Source organism: Geotrypetes seraphini, chromosome 2 (genome assembly GCF_902459505.1).
Source record: "Geotrypetes seraphini chromosome 2, aGeoSer1.1, whole genome shotgun sequence".
NCBI classification, from domain to species: Eukaryota; Metazoa; Chordata; class Amphibia; order Gymnophiona; family Dermophiidae; genus Geotrypetes; species Geotrypetes seraphini.
In genome coordinates this window covers 389,149,286-389,175,560 of record NC_047085.1, presented here as the reverse complement: position 1 = coordinate 389,175,560, position 26,275 = coordinate 389,149,286, and the positions used below count along the sequence as shown (strand labels likewise).

Genomic DNA, 26,275 nt, shown 5'->3' with positions numbered 1-26,275 from the left:
TAAAATTATTGAACTAAAAAAATTTGGTTTGACAAAAACAAAAGAATGTCACTGACAGTATGTTATTGCAAATTATAAAACTACTTGAAGATAAGTATTTAGACAGGGTTTGGAGTACATTTGAAAATGGTAGGTTAGAAAATTAAGTATATAAGGAGTAACATCTAAGTAAGAAACGTAAAAGATAACCAGAAACACTGGTCTGCTACACTAGACTGGGGGATATATGTCCAAATAGATTAATTTTTTGCATATGTGACATTTACCATTAAATGTATTAATACTGCTGTCATGCCAAAGAGAGTTTACTTTTGACGTTCATAGGATATAAGTAGTACTACATTTAGGGAACTTACAAGTATGTCTGGATTGGAAACTGCATTGAATTAAACCTGGAGAATCAAACACAATTGTAAAATATTTTTCTAATATATTTTCTTGTGTCGAGTTTTCTTGCACTTGGCTCATGCCTTGTACAGTCCGTTCATGTTATTTGCACGTCCCTGATTCAGGATTCTGTTTATCCGCATTTGCATGCATTGTGACCGCTATTTGCACCATGTGTTCATGTATTCACAGACCTTAGAAAAAAAGGTTTGTTTCCTTTCACATTCACTTCAGTTTTGGCTTTACATCTAGAAATGGCCACCAACTGTCGAGAGTGAGTTAAAAGCATAAGAGAGTGAGGCCCCAAAGCACAAAACGTTTTCCATGCCAGTAAGACTCTTTAAAGCAGTCTTGTTGGCAGGAAAACCCTCCTCCCAATGCACAAAAGGGTTCTCAGTGGTTGCCACCGAGAATCCTATGCTAATACATTACAAGGAGCTAATTAGTATTATAATGAGCACTCCGTGTAATGCACAACAGGAAAATGCGGTTGTTTTCCTGTGCTAACTGTGCTTTACTTTCCTGTCAGTGCCTGAACCAAGCTATGATAGCAGACCCTGTCATTAAAGACCCTGATAAACAGTTAAAAAAACTCCAACAACCCGATCCTCCCCCTTTCTGCCTCTGATCCCCCCCCAGCCTTCTATAACCCCCCACCATCATACCAGGACTACCTCCACTGCTGACCCCTGTACTAAAAAAAAAAAATCAGTAGTAGGAGGAATGCCCACTCCCCTTTGCCACAGGGCTAGATCGCCCCAACACGTACCTTTTTTTTTTTTTTTTTTTTTAAGTTTGGTAGGAGGGATGCTCACTCCCTCCTGCTGATAGGCCTGCCTCTTCAAAATGGTGGGATTTTCTGATGCATCCTGGGATGCACTGCGAGGGGCCTAAGGCCCTGATTGGCTCAGATGCCTAAGGCTCCTCCCAGGATGCATCAGGAAGGGAAGGTCCACCAATTTGAAGAGGCTGGCCTGCTGGCAGGAGGGAATGGGCATCCCTCCTGCTGAAATAAAAAAAAGGGTATGGTGTTGGGGAGAGTCCCAGCATCGAGGGAGAGGTTTCCCAGCCCTGTGGCAGGAGAGAGTGGGTATCCCTCCTGCCATTGTGGGGTTGTTTTTATGTATGGGGGGATCTTGGCACAACTTTTGTTGTTTTAATGGGCACAGATGTGCTTGTGTGATACACGCACAACAGCTGCACCCATTAAAAAAAAAAGCTGATCTCCCTGTCCCCAAGCCACAGGCTGATAGCGACTGAGCCAGAAGGGGAAGTCACGAACAGCTGAGTTGCAGAGGATGCGGGGAGTCCTGCAGCTCAGTTGATTGGGGCAGAGAGAGCAGCCTGACAGGAAGGAGGAGCTGTGTCTGGCGATCTTCTGATCAAGCGCCAGGCACAGTTCTCCCTTTTACTGGCGATTCTCCATATGAATAGCATGCATATAATTTGCGTGCTATTTTGCTGAGCATTCCAATAATAAAAAAAATCGCTTTCACCGTGATATTTTTTACCATGATGTTGGAGCTTTGTTCTTCTGGGCCTGAGTTAGAAACATAAGAGTTTGTACTATAGCATCCTACAGCAGTTTCTCAACTTCTTCAAGCCAAGTACCCCCTAAGTCTAACAAATATCAACCGAGTACTCCAACTCAGGCTTTGCCCCAGACCCCACCTCCATAATAATAGTATTAAACGTAATGCAATTTCTTCCATCCATTTTTCATATACACACAATATAATCTTATTAATACAATAATGGTAACCACAAAATTAAAAAAACACAAAGCACACTGTACGCAGAGAAAATGTTAATTATCATTTATATTTGTTTTTGATTTTCAAAGAGTTCAAGGCAGATGACTAAAATATGCAATGTCACCTCAGTAACAACTATAGAAAAATAGAAAAAATATAGTGCAAAATATAGACAGCAGATATAAATTCTCAAAACTGACACATTTTGCTAACTAAATTGAAAATAAAATAATTTTTCCTACCTTTATCTGGTGATTTTATGAGTTTCTGGTTGCACTTCCTTCTGACTGTGCATCCAATATTTCTTTCTTTCTTTCTATCTCCTCCACGCTTCCTCTCCTCCGGACCCCATTTCCTTCACCCAACCAACATCTGAGTTCAACTTTTCTTCCTCTCTCCTCCACCCCCATTGGCAAGGCGGAGAGCAGAGTGGAACAGAGAGCGGAATGGGCAGAGCAGAGTCGAGGGGAAGAGGTGAGAGATAGCTCTGCCTATCCCCGACATCACCGGCCGAACTCCCCCATAAAATGGGAGGAGCCAACGGTGAATATCTCACTGGGGTCAGCATTCAGGCTAGCCGCAGGTAGTTAGGAGGGCTGAGCCTAGCTAAATCCTGGCACGTGGCAGTGCGGAGGAAGCAGAGAGAGTAGAGCGGGGTGCAGAGAGAGATTTGGTGGAGAGGAGCAGAGAGCAGAACGGACAGAGCAGAGTCGAGGGGAAGAGGCGAGAGATAGCTCTGCCTACCCCCGACGTCACTGGCCGAACTCCCCCATAAAAGGGGAGGAGCCAATGAATATCTCACTGGGGTCAGCACTCAGGCTAGCCGCAGGTAGTTAGGAGGGCTGAGCCTAGCTAAACCCTGGCACATGGCAGTATGGAGAAGTGGAGGAAGCAGTGAGTGAGAGAGGAAGGAGTAGAGCGGAGATCGGAGCAGAGCGGAGGAAGCAGAGAGAGTAGAGCGGGGAGTGCAGAGAGAGATTTGGTAAGGCGGAAAGCGGAGAGGAGCAGAGAGCGGAAGGGGCAGAGCAGAGTCGAGGGGAAGAGGCGAGAGATAGCTCGCCAAACATCACCAGCCAAACTCCCCCATAAAAGGGGAGGAGCCAACAGCGTGCAGCCGTTTGGCGCTCATCTTAGCGAGAGCGCCTTTGCAAAGGGTCTCAAGAAGGGCCAAATCTTTATCATTAAGGGCTCCAGAAAACCGCCAAGGTAAGGTCTCAATATAAAACAAAACAAGGCGGAGTACAACCACCAGGCACACACAACTAACTAATTAACTTTCAAGCAATCTTTTAAACTTTCCATCTATCTTTCAAACAGGCAGACCTTTCTACCTCACTAACAAGAAGGCAGACCTTTCTAACTATATAGCAGGCAGACCTTCATAACAAGCAAGCAGACTAACTACTAACAGGCTGTCCTCTCCAACTAACTGACAGGCAGACCTTACCAGACACTCTAGTGGAAGTAAGGAGGAGAACCCCCCCCCCAAAAAAAAAAAACAACTTGAAAATGGCAGGGAGAACTAGAAGCACCAAGACTTCAATCAAGACCAGCATTCCAGTCCCGAAGGGATCCAGGGGATGGCCACGGCCTACATACAGGCGGAGGATGACCCAGGATGATGGACAGAGGTTTCTGTGCAGACCGAGGCCATCCCCCAGCAGTACACTACAGTCTCCACACAGACAGAAGAAGTGGGCCAGCTAGACGGAGACATCTTACAGGAACTGAGGAGCCTAAGGGAGGAGCGCGTAAGTGAAGCGCTTAAGAAGCATCCGAGAAGACGAGGCCTTCATCGACGGTGTCATCCAGGAGCTGTCCCAAGTCACCGAGCAGACGCAAGACAAGACCATCCTCGAGACCCCCAAACCGACGAAACCTACAACTTTGAAACCAACGATTGGGGTACAGGAAGAGAGGCTGGAGACGCTGACTCCTGGCAGTTGGTAACCTCCTCCACAGGCAAGCACAGAAGACCTTCCTCTTTTTCTTGCAAACAGGGCAATTTTACATCAACCCCACAAATCACCCTGAGGAACAGATTCCAGCTTTTACAGGAAGGAACTGCCAATGAGGAACAGGAAAATGTCCAACAGATGGCTCCAGGGACAACCGTTCAGCCCCCCTCCCCCCCCCCGAAGAAGCGCAGAGTGGTAGTCATTGGGGACTCCCTGCTGAGGGGCACCGAGGGACCTATTTGCAGACCGGATATGCAATCAAGAGAGGTTTGCTGTCTACCAGGAGCCAGAATCCGAGATGTCACCGCCTGCCTAGATAGACTTATCAATCCCCAAGACCTCTTCCCCATGCTTCTCATGCACGTCGGAACAAACAACACTGCCAGGAACACCCCGGAGACTATACCTGAAGACTTTGGAGCCCTGGATGAGAAGCGTAGGAGGATGGAAGCGCAGGTGGTCTTCTCCTCGATCCTCCCAGTGAGAGGTAACAGAAGAGCCGGGGAAGAACGTATCCAGAGGACAAACGAGTGGCTACACGGATGGTGCAAGGAGATGAACTTCGGATTCCTAAACTATGGAGAGACACTGCAGGGACTACAGGGACCAGACGGACTCCACCTGACCAGAAGGGGTAAGAATGTCCTTGGACACCGACTAGCCCGCCTGCTTCGTAAGACTTTAAACTAGGTAAGTTGGGAGAGGGTACCCACTCACGTACCGACACAGTAAGGAACCATCCTGGCGAGGTAAGTTGCAACTCCATTTCTGAGTCCGAGGTAAGTACACACGTTGAAAACAATACTATAGGAGGAACACTAACTCAGGCGGGAAATTCTCCACAGGGACTTAGCAAACATAAGGTATGGAGGGCTATGTATGTTAATGCACACAGTTTAGGCAATAAAATTCTGGAATTAGAGACGGAAATAAGGAACGCCAACCTGGACATGATGGCGATATCCGAGACTTGGTTTACGGATTCACATGGGTGGGATATGGCAATACCTCCATACAACTTACTTTGTCGAGACAGAGAGGGCAAATTAGGGGGAGGGGTAACACTATACACTAAAGAGGACATCAAAGTTACCAGAATCACAGATGTCAAGTACACCGGGGAATCCCTCTGGGTGAACCTGGCCAGGGGACATGACAAATGTCTGTATCTTGGTGTAGTATACAGACCTCCAAGACAACAGGAAGACAAGGATATAGAATTAATCGAAGACATAGAGAACATCACTTTGCGTGGGGACACAGTATTGTTAGGGGACTTCAATATGCCTGATGCAGATTGGAACAAACTTTCCGCCACGACCAGCGGCAGCAGAAGGCTATTAACCTCCATAAAGGGAGCACGCTTCAAACAAATGGTTTTGGAGCCCATAAGGGATCAGGCGATACTGGACCTGGTACTCACCAATGGAGAAAGTGTCACAGAGGTTTCGGTAGGCGATACGTTGGCCTCCAGTGACCACAACACGGTATGGTTCAACCTCAGGAAAGGTTTCACTAGATCAAACACATCAACAAAGGTCCTCAACTTTAAGGGCACTAACTTCCAAAAGCATGGGAGATTTTGTCCATCAGGCTCTACAAAATCAAGCCGCAACAGATAATGTAGAGGTAATGTGGTCAACTCTGAAATCTACCCTACACGAAGCAACCAACCTCTATATAAAAACAGTAAGTAAACGGCGGAGAAACAATAAACCTCAGTGGTTCTCTGCGGAGACCTCGGACCTTGTAAAAAAGAAGAAAATAGCATTTATCTCCTGCAATCAGGAAAACGAGAGACTAAGGAAGAATATCTGGCCAAGTCTAAAGCTGTCAAAACAGCAGTCAGAGAGGCCAAACTCCGAATGGAAGAGAATCTGGCAAAGAACATTAAGAAAGGGGATAAATCCTTTTTCAGGTACATTAGTGACAGAAAAAGAAACATAGATGGGATAGTACACCTTAGGAAATCAGACGGGAATTATGTAGAATCGGTTCCCAATAAAGTCGAACTACTGCTCAGTCTTTACCTGCGAGGCGCCAAGGTCTGGTCCACAGTTGCAGACAAGGGAAAGCTCAGAAGACCCATTTCAAAATTTTGAGTTTACGCCCAGCAGCGTCTACTGTGAACTATCTAGACTCAAAGTGAACAAAGCCATGGGACCAGACAATCTACACCCCAGGGTGCTTAGGGAGTTGAGTGATGTCCTGGCGGAACCATTATCCGCGCTCTTCAATCTCTCCCTAAATACAGGAAGAGTCCCGTTGGACTGGAAAAAAGCTAACGTCATTCCACTCCACAAAAAGGGATGCAGGACGGAGGCTGCGAATTATAGACCGGTGAGTCTCACCTTGATAGTGAGTAAACTTATGGAAACACTAATCAAACACAAGTTAGATACGATCCTGAACGAGGAGAATCTGCGAGATCCCCAAATTTCGGCGGTATATAAGAATAAAATTATTATTATTATTATCAACATGGATTTACAAAGGGAAGGTCCTGCCAATCCAATCTAATCAGCTTCTTTGATTGGGTAACAAGAAAGCTGGATATGGGGGAGTCCCTGGACGTCGTGTACTTGGACTTCAGTAAAGCTTTTGATAGCATCTCACACAGCAGGTTATTGAGCAAAATGAGTTCGATGGGATTAGGTGAAACATTAACTGCATGAGTTAAAGACTGGCGTAGAGGTATACTTCAGAGGGTGGTGGTGAACGGTACCCTCTCCAAAATGTCAGAGGTAATCAGTGGAGTGCCACAGGGCTCAGTCTTGGCCCGATCCTTTTTAACATCTTCGTAAGCGATCTGGCTCAGGGGCTTCAAGATAAAATTACATTATTCGCCGATGACGCCAAACGATGCAACATAGTGGGCGAAAGCACAGTGCCAGACAGTATGACACAGGACCTACTCTTACTGGAACATTGGTCCACGACTTGGCAACTAAGTTTTAATGCCAAAAAGTGTAAGGTCATGCACCTTGGCAGCAGAAATCCATGCTGATCTTACACCCTAAATGGTGAGACCTTAGCAAGGACTACAGCAGAACAAGATTTGGGGGTAATCATTAGTGAAAACATGAAGCCCGCCAGTCAAGTGGAGAAAGCTTCATCCAAGGCTAGACAAATGATGGGTTGTATCCGTAGAAGTTTCGTCAGCTGGAAGTCATAATGCCATTGTACAGATCCATGGTGAGACCTCATCTGGAATATTGTGTACAGTTGCTTCTCGAGTCTGAACCTTTGTCTCAATATTCTAGAGAGGCGTCTCCCTTCTATTCTGTGGCTCCGAGGTCTTGTACTCCTTCTCCAGATGTGTTCTCCACCTCAAAATCTACTTCTTTTGCTAAGTTTGTGTTTGATATGGGACAGGCTCTCAAGCTGGATCTTCATTCTGATTCTAAATATACTCCAGAATACTTAGCGGACATGGAACTTTCTCATCCTCCCAAAGAGACTTTGAAATTACCTATGACTCCAGTCCTTAAACAAACTTTCATACGGAATATGGAAACTCGCTATTCTATTACTGCTATTCCATCCAAATTGGAATCCAGATACTGTACTGTCCCCTGTAAGGGATTTGAAAAATCTCAATTATCCCATCAGTCCCTGGTGGTGGAATATTCTTTGAAAAAGGCTCATCCTTCCAAGCTTTATGCTGCAGTACCACCAGGCAAGTAGGGTCGAACCATGGACAAGTTTGGCCGTCGTTTATACCAAAACTCGATGATGGCAAACAGGGTTCTTTTTCTACCTATTCCAACCATTTGTTGAAATTGTTGCCTTCCTTTTATCCTGACATTTCCAAAGCACGTCTTCCGGAGTTTAAGCAAATTCTCAAGACTCTTTCCGAGTTGAGACTCTTCATGCTGCAGGCTTCCTATGATGCTTTTGAATTATCATCTCGAATATCTGCCTTTGCTGTAGCCATGCGTAGACTGGCTTGGCTACGTATTGTTGACATGGATCCCAATCTTCAAGATCGATTAGCCAACTTACCTTGTCAGGGTAATGAATTATTTGATGATTCCATTGAAGCGGCTACTAAGCGTCTCTTGGAACATGAGCGCTCTTTTGCTTCTCTCATTTGACCGAAGCCCAAGACACCTCCAGCTCGGGCATACAAACAGGCACAACGTTGTTATCCTCAGAAAACGACTCCTGCTTTTTCCAGGCCTCCACCTCGTCGTCCTCAGCAACAGCAACGTCAACAGAAGTCTCAAAACTCCTGCTTCCACCAAGCCAGCTCAGTCTTTTTGACGTTCCCAGCTTGAGCATTCCAACCTCCCTGCATCGGAATTCTCTTCTGCCCATAGGGGGGTCGTCTTTCCCATTTTTATCATCAGTGGGAAATGATCACATCAAATCTCTGGGTTCTCACAATTCTGCGAGAGGGATACTCTCTTCATTTGCTTCAAGTACCTCCAGATCACCCTCTAAGAGAGTGTCCTTCCAATCGGTCGCAACTTCCTCTTCTTCAGAAAGCTCAGGTTCTTCTTTGCCTTCGAGCTGTCGAGGAGATTCCTCTTTCTCAGCGGAACTTGGGGTTCTACTCCCGTTACTTTCTGGTTCCAAAGAAGATGGGGGATTTGCGACCCATTCTGGACCTCAGAGCTCTCAACAAATTCCTGGTCAAAGAGAAGTTTTGGATGCTCTCATTGTCCAACTTGTATTCCCTGATGGATCAGGGAGATAGGATGTACTCGCTGGATCTCAAAGAGGCTTATACCCATATCCCCCATTCATCCAGCCTCTTGCAAATATCTCAGATTCCAGGTGGGATATCTTCATCTACAATACAGAGTCCTTCCTTTCGGACTCGCCTCTTCCCCCAGAGTCTTCACAAAATGCCTGGTAGTGGTGGCTGCAGCTCTGCGTACTCAAGGTCTTTAAGTTTTTCCATATCTCGACGACTGACTAATCAAAGCCTCCTCTCAACAAGGGGTTATTGCAGCGACTCAACAGACTATTCTATTCCTCCAAAGTCTGGGATTCGAAATCAACTTCCCAAAATCCCAGTTGACCCCATCTCAATCTCTCCAATTCATTGGGGCCACCCTGGATACTGTCTGCCTCAGAGCGTTTCTACCTCCATCACATCGAGATACCCTCATTCGCCTTTGTCATCAGGTGTATCGTCTTCCATCTATTTCTGCAAGACAGATGATGGTTCTACTCGGCCACATGGCTTCTACAGTTCACGTGACTCCTTTTGCCAGACTTCACCTTCGTATTCCTCAGTGGACCCTGGCATCCCAGTGGCAACAGGCGATCGACCCGCCTTCTCAACAGATTACAGTAACTCCTTTGTTGAAGCAGTCTCTCCACTGGTGGATGCTCTTTTCCAATCTTTCCAGAGGTTTGCTGTTCCACACTCTGCCTCATCAGAAAGTACTCACCATGGACTTCTCCACTTATGCTTGGGGAGCCCATGTCGACGGCCTTCGTACACGGGGGTCTGTGGACTTCGCAGGACCGTTGTTGTCATATCAATCTGTTGGAACTCAGAGCGATTTTCAATGCTCTCAAAGCTTTTCAACACCTTCTTCACGACACTGGTTTTCGTGTGGACGGACAACCAGGTGGGCCATGTACTATGTCAACAAACAGGGAGGAACGGGTTCTCATTCCCTGTGCCAGGAGGCTCTGAGGATGTGGACTTGGGCAATTCATCGCAACATCTTTCTCAGAGCTGTCTACATTCAAGGTCAACACAACTGTCTGGCGGACAACTTGAGTCGCCTTTTACAACCTCATGAGTGGACACTCAATTCTCCCACAATTCGTTAAGTTTTTGCTCGCTGGGGGACCCCGCAGATAGATCTCTTTGCGTCCCCCCTCAACTACAAGCTGCCTCAATTTTGCTCCCGGATATACTCCCCTCAGCGTCTAGAGGCAGATGCTTTTCTCCTGGACTGGAGGGATCAGTTTCTTTATGCCTTCCCTCCGTTTCCGCTGATTCTCAGGACTCTTGTCAAACTCAAGTCAATATTTGCCACCATGATTCTCATAGCTCCTCGGTGGCCCAGACAACTGTGGTACTCCCTTCTACTTCAACTCGGCATCAGGGAGTCTCTGCTTCTACCAGTTTTTCCCTCTCTGCTTACTCAGAGTCAGGGTTCCTTACTCCATCCCAACCTGCAGTCGCTAAACTTAACAGCTTGGTTCCTTTCAACCTTAACGACTCTTTCTCTCAGTCTGTACAAGATATTTGAGTAGCTTCCAGAAAGCCGTCCACTCGGCAGTGTTACGGCCAGAAGTGGACTAGATTTTCTACCTGGTGTTCCACCCGTCAGTTAGAGCCAACGTCTACCTCCTTGGCTTCTGTTTTGGGTTATTTATTTCACTTATCGCAATCTGGACTTCAGTCTACATCTATTCGAGTCCATCTCAGTGCGATTGCTGCTTTTCATCAGCCTCTTGATGGGAAACCTCTCTCTGCACATCCTATGGTTTCCCGATTAATGAAAGGTCTCTTTAATGTTCATCCGCCACTTAGGCTGCCTCCAGTGGTATGGGATCTCAATGTTGTTTTAGCTCAACTGATGAAACCTCCATTTGAACCAATTAATTAAGCTCACCTCAAGTATCTCACTTGGAAAGCTGTGTTCCTGATTGCCCTCACATCTGCTCGACGAATTAGTGAGTTACAAGCTTTGGTTGCGGACCCACCTTTCACAGTTTTCCACCATGACAAGGTGGTCCTCTGTACCCATCCGAAATTCTTACCTAAAGTTGTAACAGAATTTCATCTCAATCAATCTATTGTTCTGCCAGTATTTTTTCCAAAGTCTCATTCTCATCCTGGAGAAGTGACGCTTCATACATTGGACTACAAACATGCCTTGGCTTTCTACCTGCAACGCACTCAAACCTCACAGAACAACTCCTCAACTTTTCATCTCCTTTGATCCAAATAAGTTGGGACGTCCTATGTCGAAGCGAACCATCTCCTACTGGATGGCAGCTTGCATCTCTTTCTGCTATGCTCAGGCTGGTCTTCCTCTGCAGGGTCGAGTCACTGGCCATAAAGTTCGAGCTATGGCGGTGTCTGTAGCTTTCCTCAGATCAACTCCTATTGAGGAAATATGTAAGGCTGCCACTTGGTCCTCGGTTCATACTTTCACCTCTCATTACTGTCTGGATACTTTCTCCAGAAGGGATGGTCATTTTGGCCAATCTGTTTTGCAAAATCTTTTTTCTTAATTTGCCAATTCTCCCTCCGTCCCTTTATGCATAGCTTGGAGGTCACTCATATGTGAGAATATGCTGCCTGCTTGTCCTAGGATAAAGCACAGTTACTTACCATAACAGTTGTTATCCAGGGACAGCAGGCAGATATTCTCACGACCTTCACTCCTCCCCTGGTTGGCTTCATGAACTGAGGATCCTCCCAGGAGATGTGCCCCCTAGTTCGGGCGGGAAGGCACGTGTGCATGCGCGGTGCAGCACTCGAAAGCTCTTATAAAGATCTTCAAGCAAGTCTGCTTTCGAGGCTGTCCGCTGCGGGGCTCTGTCAGTGACGTCACCCATGTGTGAGAATATCTGCCTGCTGTCCCTGGATAACAACTGTTACGGTAAGTAACTGTGCTTTATTGTGTTTATTTTTCAGCACGGGTGCAATTTTTTAATAGCATTGCTATACTTCTATTGGTAAGAGAACCATAGTGCATTGAATTGGTTAATGAGCAGATTAATTGCTTACTATGGTTGTACAATACTGCACATTTTATTTCCTAGCACTATTCTTTTGTTTAAGAATGTTACAGTACTTCTATAAGCAATATTGCAAATAAAAATATGTTGGCAGCATTCTAAATGTTCTACTATGGTTTTTGTCAAATGCTGTCCCAGGAACTTAACCCTATTTTTCCTTTAGGATCCATTATTAATTTTATACAGTTTTGAGCTACAAATTGTATTTCTGGAACCTAATTTCAATTTTCCCATAGACACAACATTTCATTATTTGCGATTTTGCAGTTCATGGACTTTCCCAGGAACCATACTACCACAAATAATGAGTATGGACTGTAAATTTATGTTCAGGTTTTGCTGTCCCTTTCCTGCAGTCACGAGGAGCGGCATTGAGGTTTGCACCCTAAATTTTCCTGGTTCTCAGTCTATTAAGCTGACCACTAGGCTATTTCCCTATGCCACTTTTGTGCTGAGCTGCTTATTAGCTGGAATGATAATGTTTCAGGTGATCACCTCTTTGTTCTCTATAATTCTCTTAGGGTCTTGATTTCGGTTTTGTGTAGTCAGTCATGCATTAATTCTAGAGAGCAGGGAATGCAGCTTGTGTTTCAATTTCTGATCCAAGGCTGCTTAAAAAGGTAAAGGTTTTTGTTAGCAATTTTCTGAATTGTAGCAGGTTAGGTGTTAGTTTGATGTTAAATGGTGGTGAGTTACATAGGATTGAACCTCCTTCCAAGAAGGTTCTCTAATTGCCATTAGGCAATGAGCACTAGGCAAGCTTAGAGCAAAATGAAACAAATGTGCTGTATGGAGGTACTGGAACTATGGTGCAATGTTTGTCATGTCTCATTCAAGATCCTGTACTCTGCACTCCTGTCTCTTCCAGGGCTGCTGTTACTCCAGCGGCAAAAAGGGGACAGAGAGAGGAAGGGAAGTAGTGGAGGACAGATTAAGGAGCAGAGTCGGATGAGAGGGAAGAGACAGTGAGGAGTAATGGGGGAGCAAAAATAAAGAATGAAAAGTAAATGGGAGAAAACAAATATTTGAATTTTTTTTTGTTTTTTATTATATCACAAATATGCATGTTTCATTAAAAATGTTTTACAACTTTGAACATGTAAAGAAACAGGAATCAACTTTTCTGTGTCTGTGTTGCATAGAATGTAACATTCATTTGTCATAGGAGATCGGAGGCTGTGATTCTCATTTCTACTGAACAAAAGTTCTGGATGATAGAGTTGAAGCTCCTGTATCTATTTGTATTAATATTCTAATCATAGAAGGTGATTATTGAAAATAGTCTCTTTAAAAATAGTGTTTTTAATGTGTTTTCTCTTTTTAAAAGTGAAAACATGGTTGTTACAACATGCAGTGCTGCATTCTTGTAATTATTTAAATGCTTTTTGCCTTACTCATACCAACCCCTCCCATTTCTGTTCTGCCTTTTCTGAGATGACAAATCAAATTTTTAGTGTTATGGTTACTGTTAGGTGGACAGACAAAATGGAGCCTGGTTGAGAAAACTTGAAAACAAAAGAAAATTTTTTGAATGCTTTGCAAATGGTAGAGGACGCTGAAAACTCTTTTATTGGTAGTGTTCGTTTGTCTTCTCATAAGCAATCAGCTACATAGAATCACTTGATTAATATTTACCAAGCTTTGCTTTTCTTACACGTGTGGGAACATTACTGGAAGGGTGTGCCTAGACCATAATAACCCAAATGTACACAGCTTTGAAGAACAATTTTATTTAACCTAATTTTATTTAACCTAATTTATATTCTGTTTATCTTATCCCATGCCATGGAGCTTGCTTGTTCCTGTATGCTCACTAAGTGGGCTGCTAATTTAAGATTTTCACATGCAATTAATAGCCTAGTATTATTTTATCATACTTTGATTAATCATTGCATATAATTTATTGATATTTAATTTCATACATTTCTGATTAGTTGTCTTGAAATATTAGCACAAGGGGGACACAGCAAACATTTGTTTCAAACTGGGAGCAAGGTAATTGAGCAATGAGCATCTTAACACCATACATTAGTACTGAAAATCACACTACCAATGAGGAGAAAACATCATAAATGAGACTGTGGGGAATTAAACGCACCAAAGTTTTCAGAAACCTCCCCCAGAGGAGACTGGTTATCAGCGCTGGATTTTATAATAGCCAAGTTTATGCAAATTGATCTGACCCTTAGATGACATGTCAGTATATATCATGCATCTTGAAAAACATAGTAACATTTAAATGATGGCATTTAAAGACTTGCATGGTCTATCCAGTCTGCCCAATAGTCACGTTCAATATCAAGGCAATGTTGAACCAACAATCCATTACATTATTGCATTTTACTTGCTAAGTTCCACTATAAGATGTCTTCTTCTCTCCCAAGATATGTAAGACCTGTACTCGTGCGTATTTTACACCATACTCATATAGTCTACTAGCTCCTAATCCATCGTTGGCATCTTCAGGGCTCAGACCGTAAATAAGTCTGCCCTGCGCCGGTCCTACTTCCTGGCTACTGAAGTGCCATCAAAACTTACTCCAGGCCATCTTGATCCATCTTGGCACCTATGGGATACAGAATATAGGTTGCCTTTCAGCATAAGCTTCACTTCCCCATTGCTGGAGTTGCCATCAAAACTAACTCCAGGCCATCCTGATCCATCTTGCCATATACACATACCATAGAAGTTTGTTCAGCATCAGCTCCCCATTGCTAGAGCTGCCATTTAAGCATCATTCCTGTGCATCAAACAAAATTATAGCTGTTGATCTGTCAAGTTTTGTTTTGATTCTGTTTAGGGATCCTTTGTGTCTCTCCCATGCATTTTTGAACTCCATCACTGTTTTTGTCTCCACCACCTCTATCGGGAGGGCATTCCAGGCATCCACCACCCTCTCCATGAAAAAAAAAAATATTCTGATGTTACTCCTAAGTATACCATCCCGCAACCTCATATTATGTCCTCTAGTTTTACTCCTTTTCCGTCTCTGGAAAAGGTTTGTTTGTAGGTAAATACCATTCAAATATTTAAACATCTGTATCATTTCTCCTCTATCCCTTCTTTCCTCTCCTCTAGGGTATACATATTCAGGTATTCAAGCCTCTTCTCACTGGAATGGCCAGTGTGAAGACGGGCTACTGGGCTAGATGGATAGTGTGGTGCAGAGGTTAAAGCTACAGTCTCAGTAGTAAAAGGAGCCCCTAGTGCAGACTGCAGACTACAAATCATAACAACAGACTAGATAGCAAGTAGCAAGGTCAAATATTGCTCTGAAGAGGACATCTATTGGCTGTTCAAAATACAATAGTGGAATTAGGGTTTTTGAGATCTGAATCTAGTTCTGTGCTTTGCTCCTATTGGGAAATAATAGGAAAACCCTTAAAGGTTGCAATTGCTGGATCTCTGAGATTGAGATGGGAGTGAGTAAAAGTTGTGTAACCATTCAGAGGGTTAGTAAAAAGAAATGAGAGAATATAGCAAGAATAGTCTATAATTCTTCTCAAATTTATATTACAGGTTTACAATGTCATTGGAAGAGGTTCCATCTCCAGCCCTTACAATGCAGACTTCCAACTTTGCACATGTGATCTTTCAAAACGTGGCAAAAAGTTATCTTCCCCATGTTCCTCTTGAGTGCCATTACACTTTGACCCAGTACATCCACCCACACCAAAAGGACTGGGTTGGCATTTTCAAGGTGAGTAAGCTTCTACTTTTTTATTTTGCTAGTTGCACTGTGATTTGTAGTTATGCAGATTACAAAGCAGTGGCCTAGACACAGGTGGGCCTGGGCCTACCCAAAACTGTGGCATCTTTGTTATTACTGGCGGGAAACCTCAAGCCTCGATATCTGGAAGATGGCCTCCGGTAGCCAGAACAGGCCATTCTCTCACTAGCCACAGCCAGTGGCATATGTGTGAAAACCAAGCATATGTGGGTGAGAGGGACTGAGAGGCTGGCGCAGGAAGCAAGTGCTGCCAGCTGAAACAAGTTGAGGAATGAATGACTTGTTCTGCTTACCAGGTGACTTCTTTAGCTGGCGGGGCTTTGATATCCTCGCCAGATCAGGTATTTGGGGGGGGGGGGGGTCGCTGGAGCAGGGGTGGGGGCACAAAGTGCAGTTGGAAGGAGGACTGTGTGCGCACCTCCTTTAGCTTGGGCCCACCCAAAATATCATGTTTGGCTATGCTACTGTTACAAATATAGGACTCCTTTTGCTAAGATTCACTAATGGATTTAGCATGCACTAAAGGCTAAGAATCTCTTAGGAATAAAATAGACTTCATAGCATTTAGTGCATCCTAAATACATTAGCACACCTTAGTAAAAGGAGTCCATACTGAGCTGCTAATTTCAAACAAAGATCTCTAGATCTACATGGCATATTTGCATTTTGTGTAAGGGTTGGAGAGAAGTTTATGTTGTCTTGCATTTGATGCTAGATAAATATCAAAGCCACAAGTGTTGATGTAATTTGCACCAAAGTTGCTTGGGTTTTGAAAGTTACACTGCATTATTCATACCTTGTATTCTTTTCACACCTGGTTATGTGCTTTGAATCTTACTTCATCAGAACATTAGGTACAAATTTTACAACAGGATATCTTGGCAGGGAAGGCATGTATGCGTATATGTTTTATAAAGACAGCATAGAAACATAGAAACATAGAAATAGACGGCAGATAAGGGCCCACGGCCCATCTAGTCTGCCCACCTTAATGTCCCTCCCCTACCTTTGCCCTGTGAATAGATCCCATGTGCCGATCCCATTTGGCCTTAAAATCAGGCACGCTGCTGGCCTCAATCACCTGCAGTGGAAGACTATTCCAACGATCAACCACTCTTTCAGTGAAAAAGAATTTCCTGGTGTCACCTCGTAGTTTCCCGCCCCTGATTTTCAACGGATGCCCTCTTGTTGTCGTGGGACCCTTGAAAAAGAAGATATCTTCCTCCGCCTCGATGCGGCCCGTAAGATACTTGAACGTCTCAATCATGTCTCCCCTCTCTCTGCGCTCCTCGAGCGAGTATAGCTGTAATTTGTCAAGCCGTTTTTCGTATGGTAGATCCTTGAGTCCCGAGACCATCCGGGTGGCCATTCTTTGCACCGACTCCAGTCTCAGCACATCCTTGCGATAATGCGGCCTCCAGAATTGCACACAGTATTCCAGGTGGGGCCTCACCATGGATCTATACAATGGCATAATGACTTCCGCCTTACGACTGACGAAACCCCTTCGTATGCAGCCCATGATTTGTCTTGCCTTGGACGAAGCCTGCTCCACTTGATTGGCAGACTTCATGTCCTCACTGACGATTACCCCCAAGTCTCGTTCTGCTACCGTTTTTGCTAGGATCTCGCCATTAAGGGTATAAGACTTGCATGGATTCTGGCTGCCCAGGTGCATAACTTTGCATTTTTTGGCATTGAAGTTGAGTTGCCATGTCCTAGACCATCGCTCCAGTAGGAGTAGGTCGTGCATCATGTTGTCAGGCATTGAATCTTCGTCTGTTGTGCATTTGCCCACTACATTACTCAGTTTGGCGTCATCGGCGAATAATGTTATTTTACCTCGAAGCCCTTCTGCCAAGTCTCTTATAAAGATGTTGAATAGGATTGGGCCCAAGACTGAGCCCTGTGGTACTCCACTAATCACCTCCGTCATTTCGGAGGGGGTGCCGTTCACCACCACCCTTTGGAGCCTACCTCCAAGCCAGCTCCCAACCCATTTTGTCAATGTGTTACCTAATCCTATAGAACTCATCTTGCTCAGTAACCTGCGGTGTGGTACGCTATCGAATGCTTTGCTAAAGTCCAGGTACACGATGTCCAGGGACTCCCCAATATCCAGCTTCCCTGTCACCCAATCAAAGAAGCTGATCAGGTTGGATTGGCAGGATCTCCCCTTAGTAAATCCATGTTGTCGGGGATCCCGTAGATTCTCCTCCTCCAGGATCTTATCTAATTGGTGTTTGATTAGAGTTTCCATTAGTTTGCTCACTATCGATGTTAGACTCACTGGTCTGTAGTTTGCTGTCTCCATCTTTGAGCCTTTCTTGTGCAGTGGAATGACGTTAGCCGTCCTCCAGTCCAACGGGACGCTGCCTGTACTAAGGGAGAGGTTGAAGAGCGCGGACAGTGGCTCCGCCAAGACATCACTCAGCTCCCTAAGCACCCTGGGGTACAGGTTGTCCGGCCCCATTGCTTTGTTAACCTTGAGCTTTGACAGCAGCATTTGAGAGGCAATTTTATAAAGACCAGCGTTCACTAGAGGTAGAGTAACTTTGTGCTGGAAGAAATCTGCATGTGCACATCATAATATAAAATATACATATAAGTTCCTATTATGTGCCCCCTCCCCATATCTATGCATACATCTAATGAGCTAGAGACACCACATTTGTTGAGTACCTGCTTCTATGTCATATAATCTAGGCAATTTTACAAGTGCCCTAAGAACATAAGTGTTGCCATACTGAAAGAGACCAAAGGTCCATTAAGTCCAGTTTCCTTGTCAACTGCAGATTAATTCAGAGACGAGTGGAGATAGAGAACACAAAAGCTGAGCTTCCTGGTAAGCCAGTATTCTTTGTCTCCTGCAGGCAGATGGATGGTCTCTTACAAGCTCCTGGTCTTCTTGGCTACTTTGCTCCTGTTCTGAGTTTCTCAGTTCAGTGAAGCCTGAAATGTTTAGGCTCAGTACCTACTTAGGGGGTACATCTGGTGGTGCCAGATCCCTCCCCCACCCCATCCTCCCTCCATACTTCTGTCCCATTTTCTTTCAACAAAAAAGGTCACCTTTTGTCCTAGTCTAAATTCTTGCAGCAACAATTTGGAAATCGCTAAATTAGTTCTGAGCTGCTTCAAGCTGCTTCAAGTCTCTCAGCCCTTTACAGTGATGAATACACCTTTTAAGTTTCTTTTCCTTTCTATCTTGGCTGGACTTTAATGTACAGCGTTGCGTGTTCCTGGTAGCACTATAGAAATAATAGTAGAATTGTGACAGGGTTAAGTTCCGGTCACAAGCCTGCAGAGGAAGCCTGAGCAGTGGTATATGGAGTTCATTTGCATAAAGATCTTGCAAAGGCTGCTAGGAGCTGTCCATTCATCCTGAGTGAATTAGGGTGCTGAAAAGGAGAGTTCCAGCCCAGAGAGGTGAAAAAAGCAAGAACTCCTTCAGGAACCTGGACAACCCTCAGGAGGAGGAATGCTGGCTTCGGCCTAACTCCTGGTAAGCCTCAATACCAGTACTGACCGGTGCTGACAGGGAGCCCGGTGCAGTAGAGGAGCTTTCTAGTGCTGACAGGGGCATAGTGCAGCAGAGAGAGAGAGAGACCTTGCTCTGTACTAGCCTAACTGGTAGAGCTTGGAGTGATTGGAGAGTACTCGGGCTCGGCGACAAGCAGAAGGCCCAGTGAGAGAGCATCTGAGGGACTAAGAAAGTCATCAGAGAGAGTACCTGAGAGACCAGTTCTTATGGAATGACCGGCTACCAGAGTATCTGTGGAAGGACCAGAATACCGGTGGAGTCCTGGCTGACAGTGGCTGGAGGAGAGACCAGTGGGGAAGACTGGTGGTGACCAGCTGAGGAGTGAAGTAGCTGGAGGGCCTGGTAGAACTTGGGGGTGGCCAGGAGAGTACCTCAGGCTTGACAACTGGCAGAGGGACCAGTGAAGAGCATCCAGGACTAGTGGGGTCCCAAAATTCTTGGGAATAAGGGATCAGCTGTGTCCCCATAAGCAGCTGGAAGAGTTCTGGTGAGTGACCGGTGGAGGGACCGGTGGCAACTGGCAGAGAAACTGGTAAATGGTACCAGGAGCTGTCAGAGGACCCCCCTAGGAAGAGTGAGTGACCAGTGGTGACCAGAATGACCTGTTAAGAGGTGGCCCAAGAGACCAGGGAGGTTGTGTAGAGTCCAGAAGAACAAAGTGAACAGGAAAGAAGATTGGAAGTGCCTGGGGAGTGGAGAGGTGACGGGTAGTGATCACTTGGCCCAATCACATGAGCCAAAGCTTTTGCTATTCCTTTCCAGAGCTTTCTGAACGGGCATTCTGTGATTCCTCTTGGCATTTCTGTCAGATGGTGCTTCTGCATCAAATTATGCTGCCTGCTGCAACTCTGGACCTTTATAATAATGAAACTCCTTAAAAAGGAGGTGGTTTAATTGAGAAATTGGGGAGAGTGGTGATTTTAGTCACAGTAGATTTTAAAAGCAGATTTGCTTTCTGTCTGCTCTGTGATGGAAAATGCATTTCTGAGTGTCATTTCTGGCACTGTAGTAGAATTGTATCAAAATCCCATCCGATCAGTTGGAGAAAGTGACTAACATGTGTAGTATAGTTCAGGGTAAGAGGCATAAATGTGTGCATGCGCCAAGAGATGCTATGTCGTAGGCACACATAAGGATGAATATAGGCATACCTTATTGTAGAGCATCATAGGCACAAGTGAAAAGCATCCTTCGATCCCATTGGAGAGAAGGAGAGGAGTGGGGTGGAGAACTACCTATACGCAAGCTATATATTAGCTTTTTTTCTATACTGCTTCGGCTGTACATGGTGCCTCTACCCTGTATTTTTTTGTTTTTTAACTTTTAACCAACGCACATGAGGCTCGTCTTTGACACATGTGCATGAGATGTGCCTATAAGGCAGTGGTCTCAAACTCGCAGCCCGGGGGCCACATGCGGCCCGCCAGGCACTATTTTGAAGCCCTCAGTATGTTTATCATAATCACAAAAGTAAAATAAAACAGTTTCTTGATCATATGTCTCTTTAGCTATAAATGACAATATTATTATTAAGACTTGGCCAAAAGGAAAAATTTTGTAAACTGTGAAGAGTTTTACCTCATGCAAAATTGTCATTTCTTTAATAAGACATTAACTATTTTTTCTGCGGCCCTCCAAGTACCTACAAATCCAAAATGTGGCCCTGCAAAGGGTTTGAGTTTGAGACCACTGCTATAAGGCATGTGCATGAAATGCATATTTACACGTACTTATATGGCACCCCCCCATCAAGTATGATTAGTATGTGCTCGCTCGTCTACTTGGCAATTTGCTTAAATTGAACAGAGTGTTGTGTTCACTGAGGTCTTTTTTTTCTCTACTTTTTTTTTGAAGATTTTTCAGGCAGCAATTTTGACATCTTTGGATGACAGTAGAGTATTTTGTTTTTTACCGATAGTTTTATTTTATATCAAAATGTCCCACCTTTAATTATGCAGTGAATGAAAAATCCACACTATAAAGAAAAATATGGAGAAAGACCTTGGTGTAAAAGAAACTGCTCACTACAAAAATACTCAAGTTAGCTCATAATCATTGGTCAAAAATCTCCATATTCAAAAATACAGCACAATTTATGTCACCAAAATGCCTAAAAATATATTAAGGAGCATGTCCAAGCATCAATTTATACTCAAATATAAGCCCCTCCAAGCATCAATTTATACTCAAATATAAGCCCCTCCAAATATAAGCTGAGGCACCTCCCCCCACTCCCAAGAGAAGGGAATGATTGACTCAAATATAAGCTGCGGATAGACATTTGTGAGATTGAGATTGTAACAAGCCAGTCTACAAAGACTATCATAGCAAGACATCTTTGCCATAAGCTTGTTTTTTATTTATTTTAATTTGTAAATTAGAACATAAGAACATTATAATAGAAATTCTATAGATATTGCCAAATTCCAAAATTACTAGTTCTTAAAGAAATAAAGAACAAAAGAAGGCATATCAACTTAATGTAAATTATTTTAACTCCTGTACCAGGCATGTTGGATCTCTTATGGAGAGAAGGAGATAATGGATGCTGCGGATGGGCCAACTGGATGAGCCATTTGCCCTGTATCTGCCACCATGCTTCCAATGCTTTTAGTTATCAAAGCATGTTTTTAAAATCCTTCAAAACAGGGTTCCTCATCATCACAATTCCCAATAGACAGTGGAAGTCAGCTTCTGTGACATCAGCATAGACATTAGATATGATCAGGGTAGACAAACCAGAGATAAGGAAGTTGTTCCAAAATCTAACAAAATTGATGGACTGCACAGCATTGACTGCCTCAAATGTAGCTTTCCCCCACACTAGAGAATGAAGCGAAGAAAAAATGTGTCCCCTTCCCCGCATACTCTGTCTAATCCCATACACACAAGCCTTGAATAGTTATGATCTGTCTTTCCTAACGTTGTTTGGGCATTTTTGTAACATTTTTTAATATGTTACTGAAGAATTTGTAGCTCTTGTTTTCACATGTATTGATATCATTTTGAAGGATGATTTGTATTGTTTTTGATCTATGTATGTTTATTTGGAAACCGCTGTGACTCCAGGCGGTATATTATGTTTTTTATTAAATAAATAAATATTTTTATATTGAAATCATTTTATTGAAGTATAAAAAGAAACAATATTCTATACAATTGTCATTTTATAAATCACAAATACATAAAAAGGATCAACAAAACCCATCTCCCCTCACAATATTCTCTCCACTATCAGGAAAACTGAATGCTACATAGAAAATTCATCCTAACAGAATACCTTGGACACACATAAAGAACACAAATGCCAAATACATAATAGCTGACCAAAAATGATAACCATAAACCAAAATCCCAAGAAGCCACACCTTCCATATAGTGCAACACCAAAGAAAAGGAAAGATCCATTTCCTCCTATACTGTTCAAAATATACAGATCACACATCCCAGAGATGATAGGCCAAGGAATGCAATTAGGGTAACTGCCCCCTGGCTAGAGAAAGCCCTAAGCCTACTAGAAGCGCATGTACTAGTAATGGGCTTTGGGGTCCTCTCCCAAATTTCTGCCCTAGGCCCTACCCATGTCATAACACAGCACTGGCAGGATAAGCTTACTTATTCTCTAGACTTTTGAGTAATTCAATTCCATGATGATCATTTGGTTGTAAGTTGATGTAATTAAGGTTATGCGGTCTAGAAGTTGATTTATATGTTTGTTCTCATATTTTCTAATCACAAAATAGAAAATAAAATGATATTTTCTACCCTTTTGTTGTCTGGTCATTTTATTTTTCAAGTCATATTGGTCCCAGGCTCTGGTTTATGTTTCCCTCTGTCTTCTCTTAACTCATTTGACATTTCTTCTTCTCTGTGCTCATCAGCCATCTTCAATCTTTGTGTATCTATCTTTCCCTTCTCTGTGTCCCCTATACTTCCCTGTCCAGCATCTCCCCTGTGTCCATCTCTCTGTATTTATCATTCCTACTCTACGTTCTGCATTATTCATCTCCCTTCTGTATTCCTGTTCTCCCACATATAGCACTTTCCCTCTGTGTTCATGTACCCCCTCCTATATCTGGCATTGCCCCCCCCTCTCTGTACCCCCATGCAGCATCTCCCTTTGTGTCCCTGACCCTGTCCCTATTCTCCTATCCATACACATTATTTTCCCCTCTGACATCTCCTGTGTCTCTTCCTCTCTCTGCAGCTGTGTGTTCGGTATTTCATTCCTTCTTCCTTCATCTACTAAGTTTAGCATCTCTTTTTTTCCCTTCTCTTCCCTTCAGCCCCTCCTCTAGCAGAGGGGCCCGGCAGAGGGAATGCTGTGACCGCGAGCAGCTTGATCGACTTGCTCTTCTTCAAGGGAGGGGTGGCAGCTGGAGCTGCCAGGCCCACAAACAAGGGGGATTGGGGTGGAGCCGCCAGACGAGGAGGGTGTGGGTGGGCTCGAGCTGCTAGACCTGCAATGGGGGAGAAATGGAGCCAGGGAGCTGTGTTCGTGGTGGTGGTGGTGGGGTGTTCCTTGTAGGATCAAAGCCTTTTACCGCTCCTGTGGTAAATATATCAAAGTTTTGCTCGTTCCTTCGGTTGCCATGGGTTAGCTGTGGAAAATGGGCACCATGTCATTCTCTACCCCACACCCAACTCTCTAGCATCATACTTTGCAAATATGATAAGAGGATATATTTAAACAATTTGATAATATGGTAGACAAACAACTAGAAGATATTATTTCTGAAAGTACAGTGATCAGTACATTCACAACAATAGAATCAAGACCTCTGAGGAATAGAATGCCAGATGGATCTGTGCTCATCCCACCTATATTGTGATGTGATATGCCGGAAGACGTGCTAAATTGGTTAGTTAAGATGATTTACGCTACACTAGTGCAAAGATGGTTTTCGGAAGAATTCAAGGAAATTCTATTTACACCTATTCTTAAAGGAACAGACCTAAACCTATCCCAAGGTGCAAGCATATACCATTCACGACAAAGTTCATAGAGTTTGTAGTCGCCACCCAGCTAACAGATTATATATCAAAATGTAATCTTCTGTTCCCCGTCTAACATGGGTTCAAAAATGAACACAGTACAGAAACAAGTTTGATTGATCTGACAACAAGAGTTAGACCAGTATTAAGCACAGGTGAACAAATGTTACTACTACAGTTCGATGTTTAAGCAGCATTTGACACAGTCAGTCATACTCTGCTGCTAAATTGACTAGCTGAAATAAGAATTTCAGGAATATTACAGTGGTTCCAAGGCTTCCTGATGAAAAGATGCTCCAGAATGTTAAAAGACAGAGCCTTCTATGACTATTGGTCCAGCTGCTTCCTCTGCCGGCGGTCCTGCCCCTTCTCAGAGCCCTGTGCTGCGCTGCTTTCTCTTCCGGTGGTCTGACATCAGAGAAAGGGCGGGACCGCCGGAAGAGGAAGCAGTGCAGCAGGGCTCAGAGAAGGGGCGGGACCGCCGGCAGAGGAAACAGCTGGGCTCGCTGGCATCCGAAAACAAGGTAGACAGCTTCTCCATGGGGGAGGGGGGGAGGCTGTGGGGGTGCGAGCGGTCGTTCGGGTGGGGGTGCGAGCGGTCCTTCCGGGTGATGAATCGGGCTTCGGGGGGGGGGCATCAGGCTTTCAGGATGGGGACAGGACTTAAAGGGGGGACAGGACTTCAAGGGGGGACAGGACTTCAAGGGGGACAGGACTTAAAGGGGGGGACAGGACTTCAAGGGGGGACAGGACTTCAAGGGGGGACAGGACTTCAAGGGGGGACAGGACTTCAAGGGGGACAGGCAGACCTTCAAGGGGGACAGGACTTCAAGGGGAGACAGGACTTCAAGGGGGGACAGGACTTAAAGGGGGGACAGGACTTCAAGGGGGGACAGGCAGACCTTCAAGGGGGACAGGCAGACCGAAGGGGGTGAAAAAGCTATAAAATAAACCCACTAGCGTGTCAATGTGTTGAGAGGAAGAGGTGGTCTGGGAAATTCTGCTGAGAAAACTCCGGGTCCATTTCCACCCCCCAGTTACCCTAGTCCACTCCACTCAACTGAGTGGGTCTTTGGGTGTTGTTCCTGGGATCTCTTTCAGTGGTTTGTCAGTATCTCCTTGTGGTCCAAGGAAGGAAACTTTGTTAACCTTAGCATTGACCTTCAGAATATATTTGTAACAGCGCTGCTTGTGTGGCATTACCGTAGGCTATGTAGTGATGGAAAGAAAAAAACAGACCTTTGCACATTTTTGCACTAGGTATATGGTATAGGTATATAGGTATAGGTATTCCTGCACAGCTAAGTCCTTGTGAAGTTACAGTATCTTGTTCTTTCTGTATTTGACATCTAGCAAGGTCTCTGTTTGGAATGAAAGATTTATGTTATGGTAAAAGCAGATAGTGTTGCTGGTTTTTAAAAGGTTTGGACAAATTCCTGGAGGAAAAGTCCATAGTCTGTTATTAAGATATGGGGGAAGCGTCTGCTTGCCCTGGATCGGTAGCATGGAATGTTGTTATTCTTTGGGTTTTGACCAGGTATTTAGTGACCTGGATTGGCTACCATAAGAATGGGCTACTGGGCATGATGGACCATTGGACTGACCCAGTTAGGCTATTCTTATGTTCTCATCTGTAGGGGCCTTTGTTTTCACTTCTTATTTTAATGTATCTTTTTCTGGGAACTTATCAGTGTTTTTTAGAATGGGAACAAAAATGGACATAGGAGAACTCACGCACCATTCACACACCCTCCAACCAAAAACGTCAAAAGAAAAAAACTGTTAATTCTTATAAACAACCTTATAACTTTTAATCTAGAGTTAGTGAGTATGAATTCAGCAACAAGAACAGAAATCACATGTTCATTCTTATAAACTATAACATTAACCAGTAGATCAAATGAAGTATCGAGGACAAAATAATCTAAATACAGTTACCGTAGTTACAGTAAAGTTGTACGGTAAATAAACAAAGTTTACAGGTTTATTCAGTCATCATCATCACAGTCATCTGAATCCATCAAAATCTGAATTGTCATCATCATCATTAAATAAAGTGAGCACAGCCTGCAGACGATCCTTGTTTATTTCTGAAGTGATATCGTCATCGTCGTCGTCATCATCGCTGATATCCGTGTTGTTGCCGCCTTCCGCTGCACTGGTAGTAGCCGTAGTGTCATTGGTTTCA

General features: G+C 44.1%; 1 protein-coding gene across 5 annotated transcripts in view; it reads left to right on the top strand.

Moving 5' to 3' along the window:
- Positions 1–26,275, top strand: part of TAX1BP1 (Tax1 binding protein 1) — a 256,118-nt gene that overhangs the window by 1,043 nt on the left and 228,800 nt on the right. For all 5 annotated transcript variants that reach the window (XM_033930769.1, XM_033930766.1, XM_033930767.1 and 2 more), the window contains exon 2: positions 15,341–15,521. In XM_033930769.1, the coding sequence (XP_033786660.1) occupies positions 15,348–15,521 (174 nt within the window). In that variant the 5' untranslated portion in view covers positions 15,341–15,347. The remainder of the gene's footprint in view (positions 1–15,340; positions 15,522–26,275) is intronic.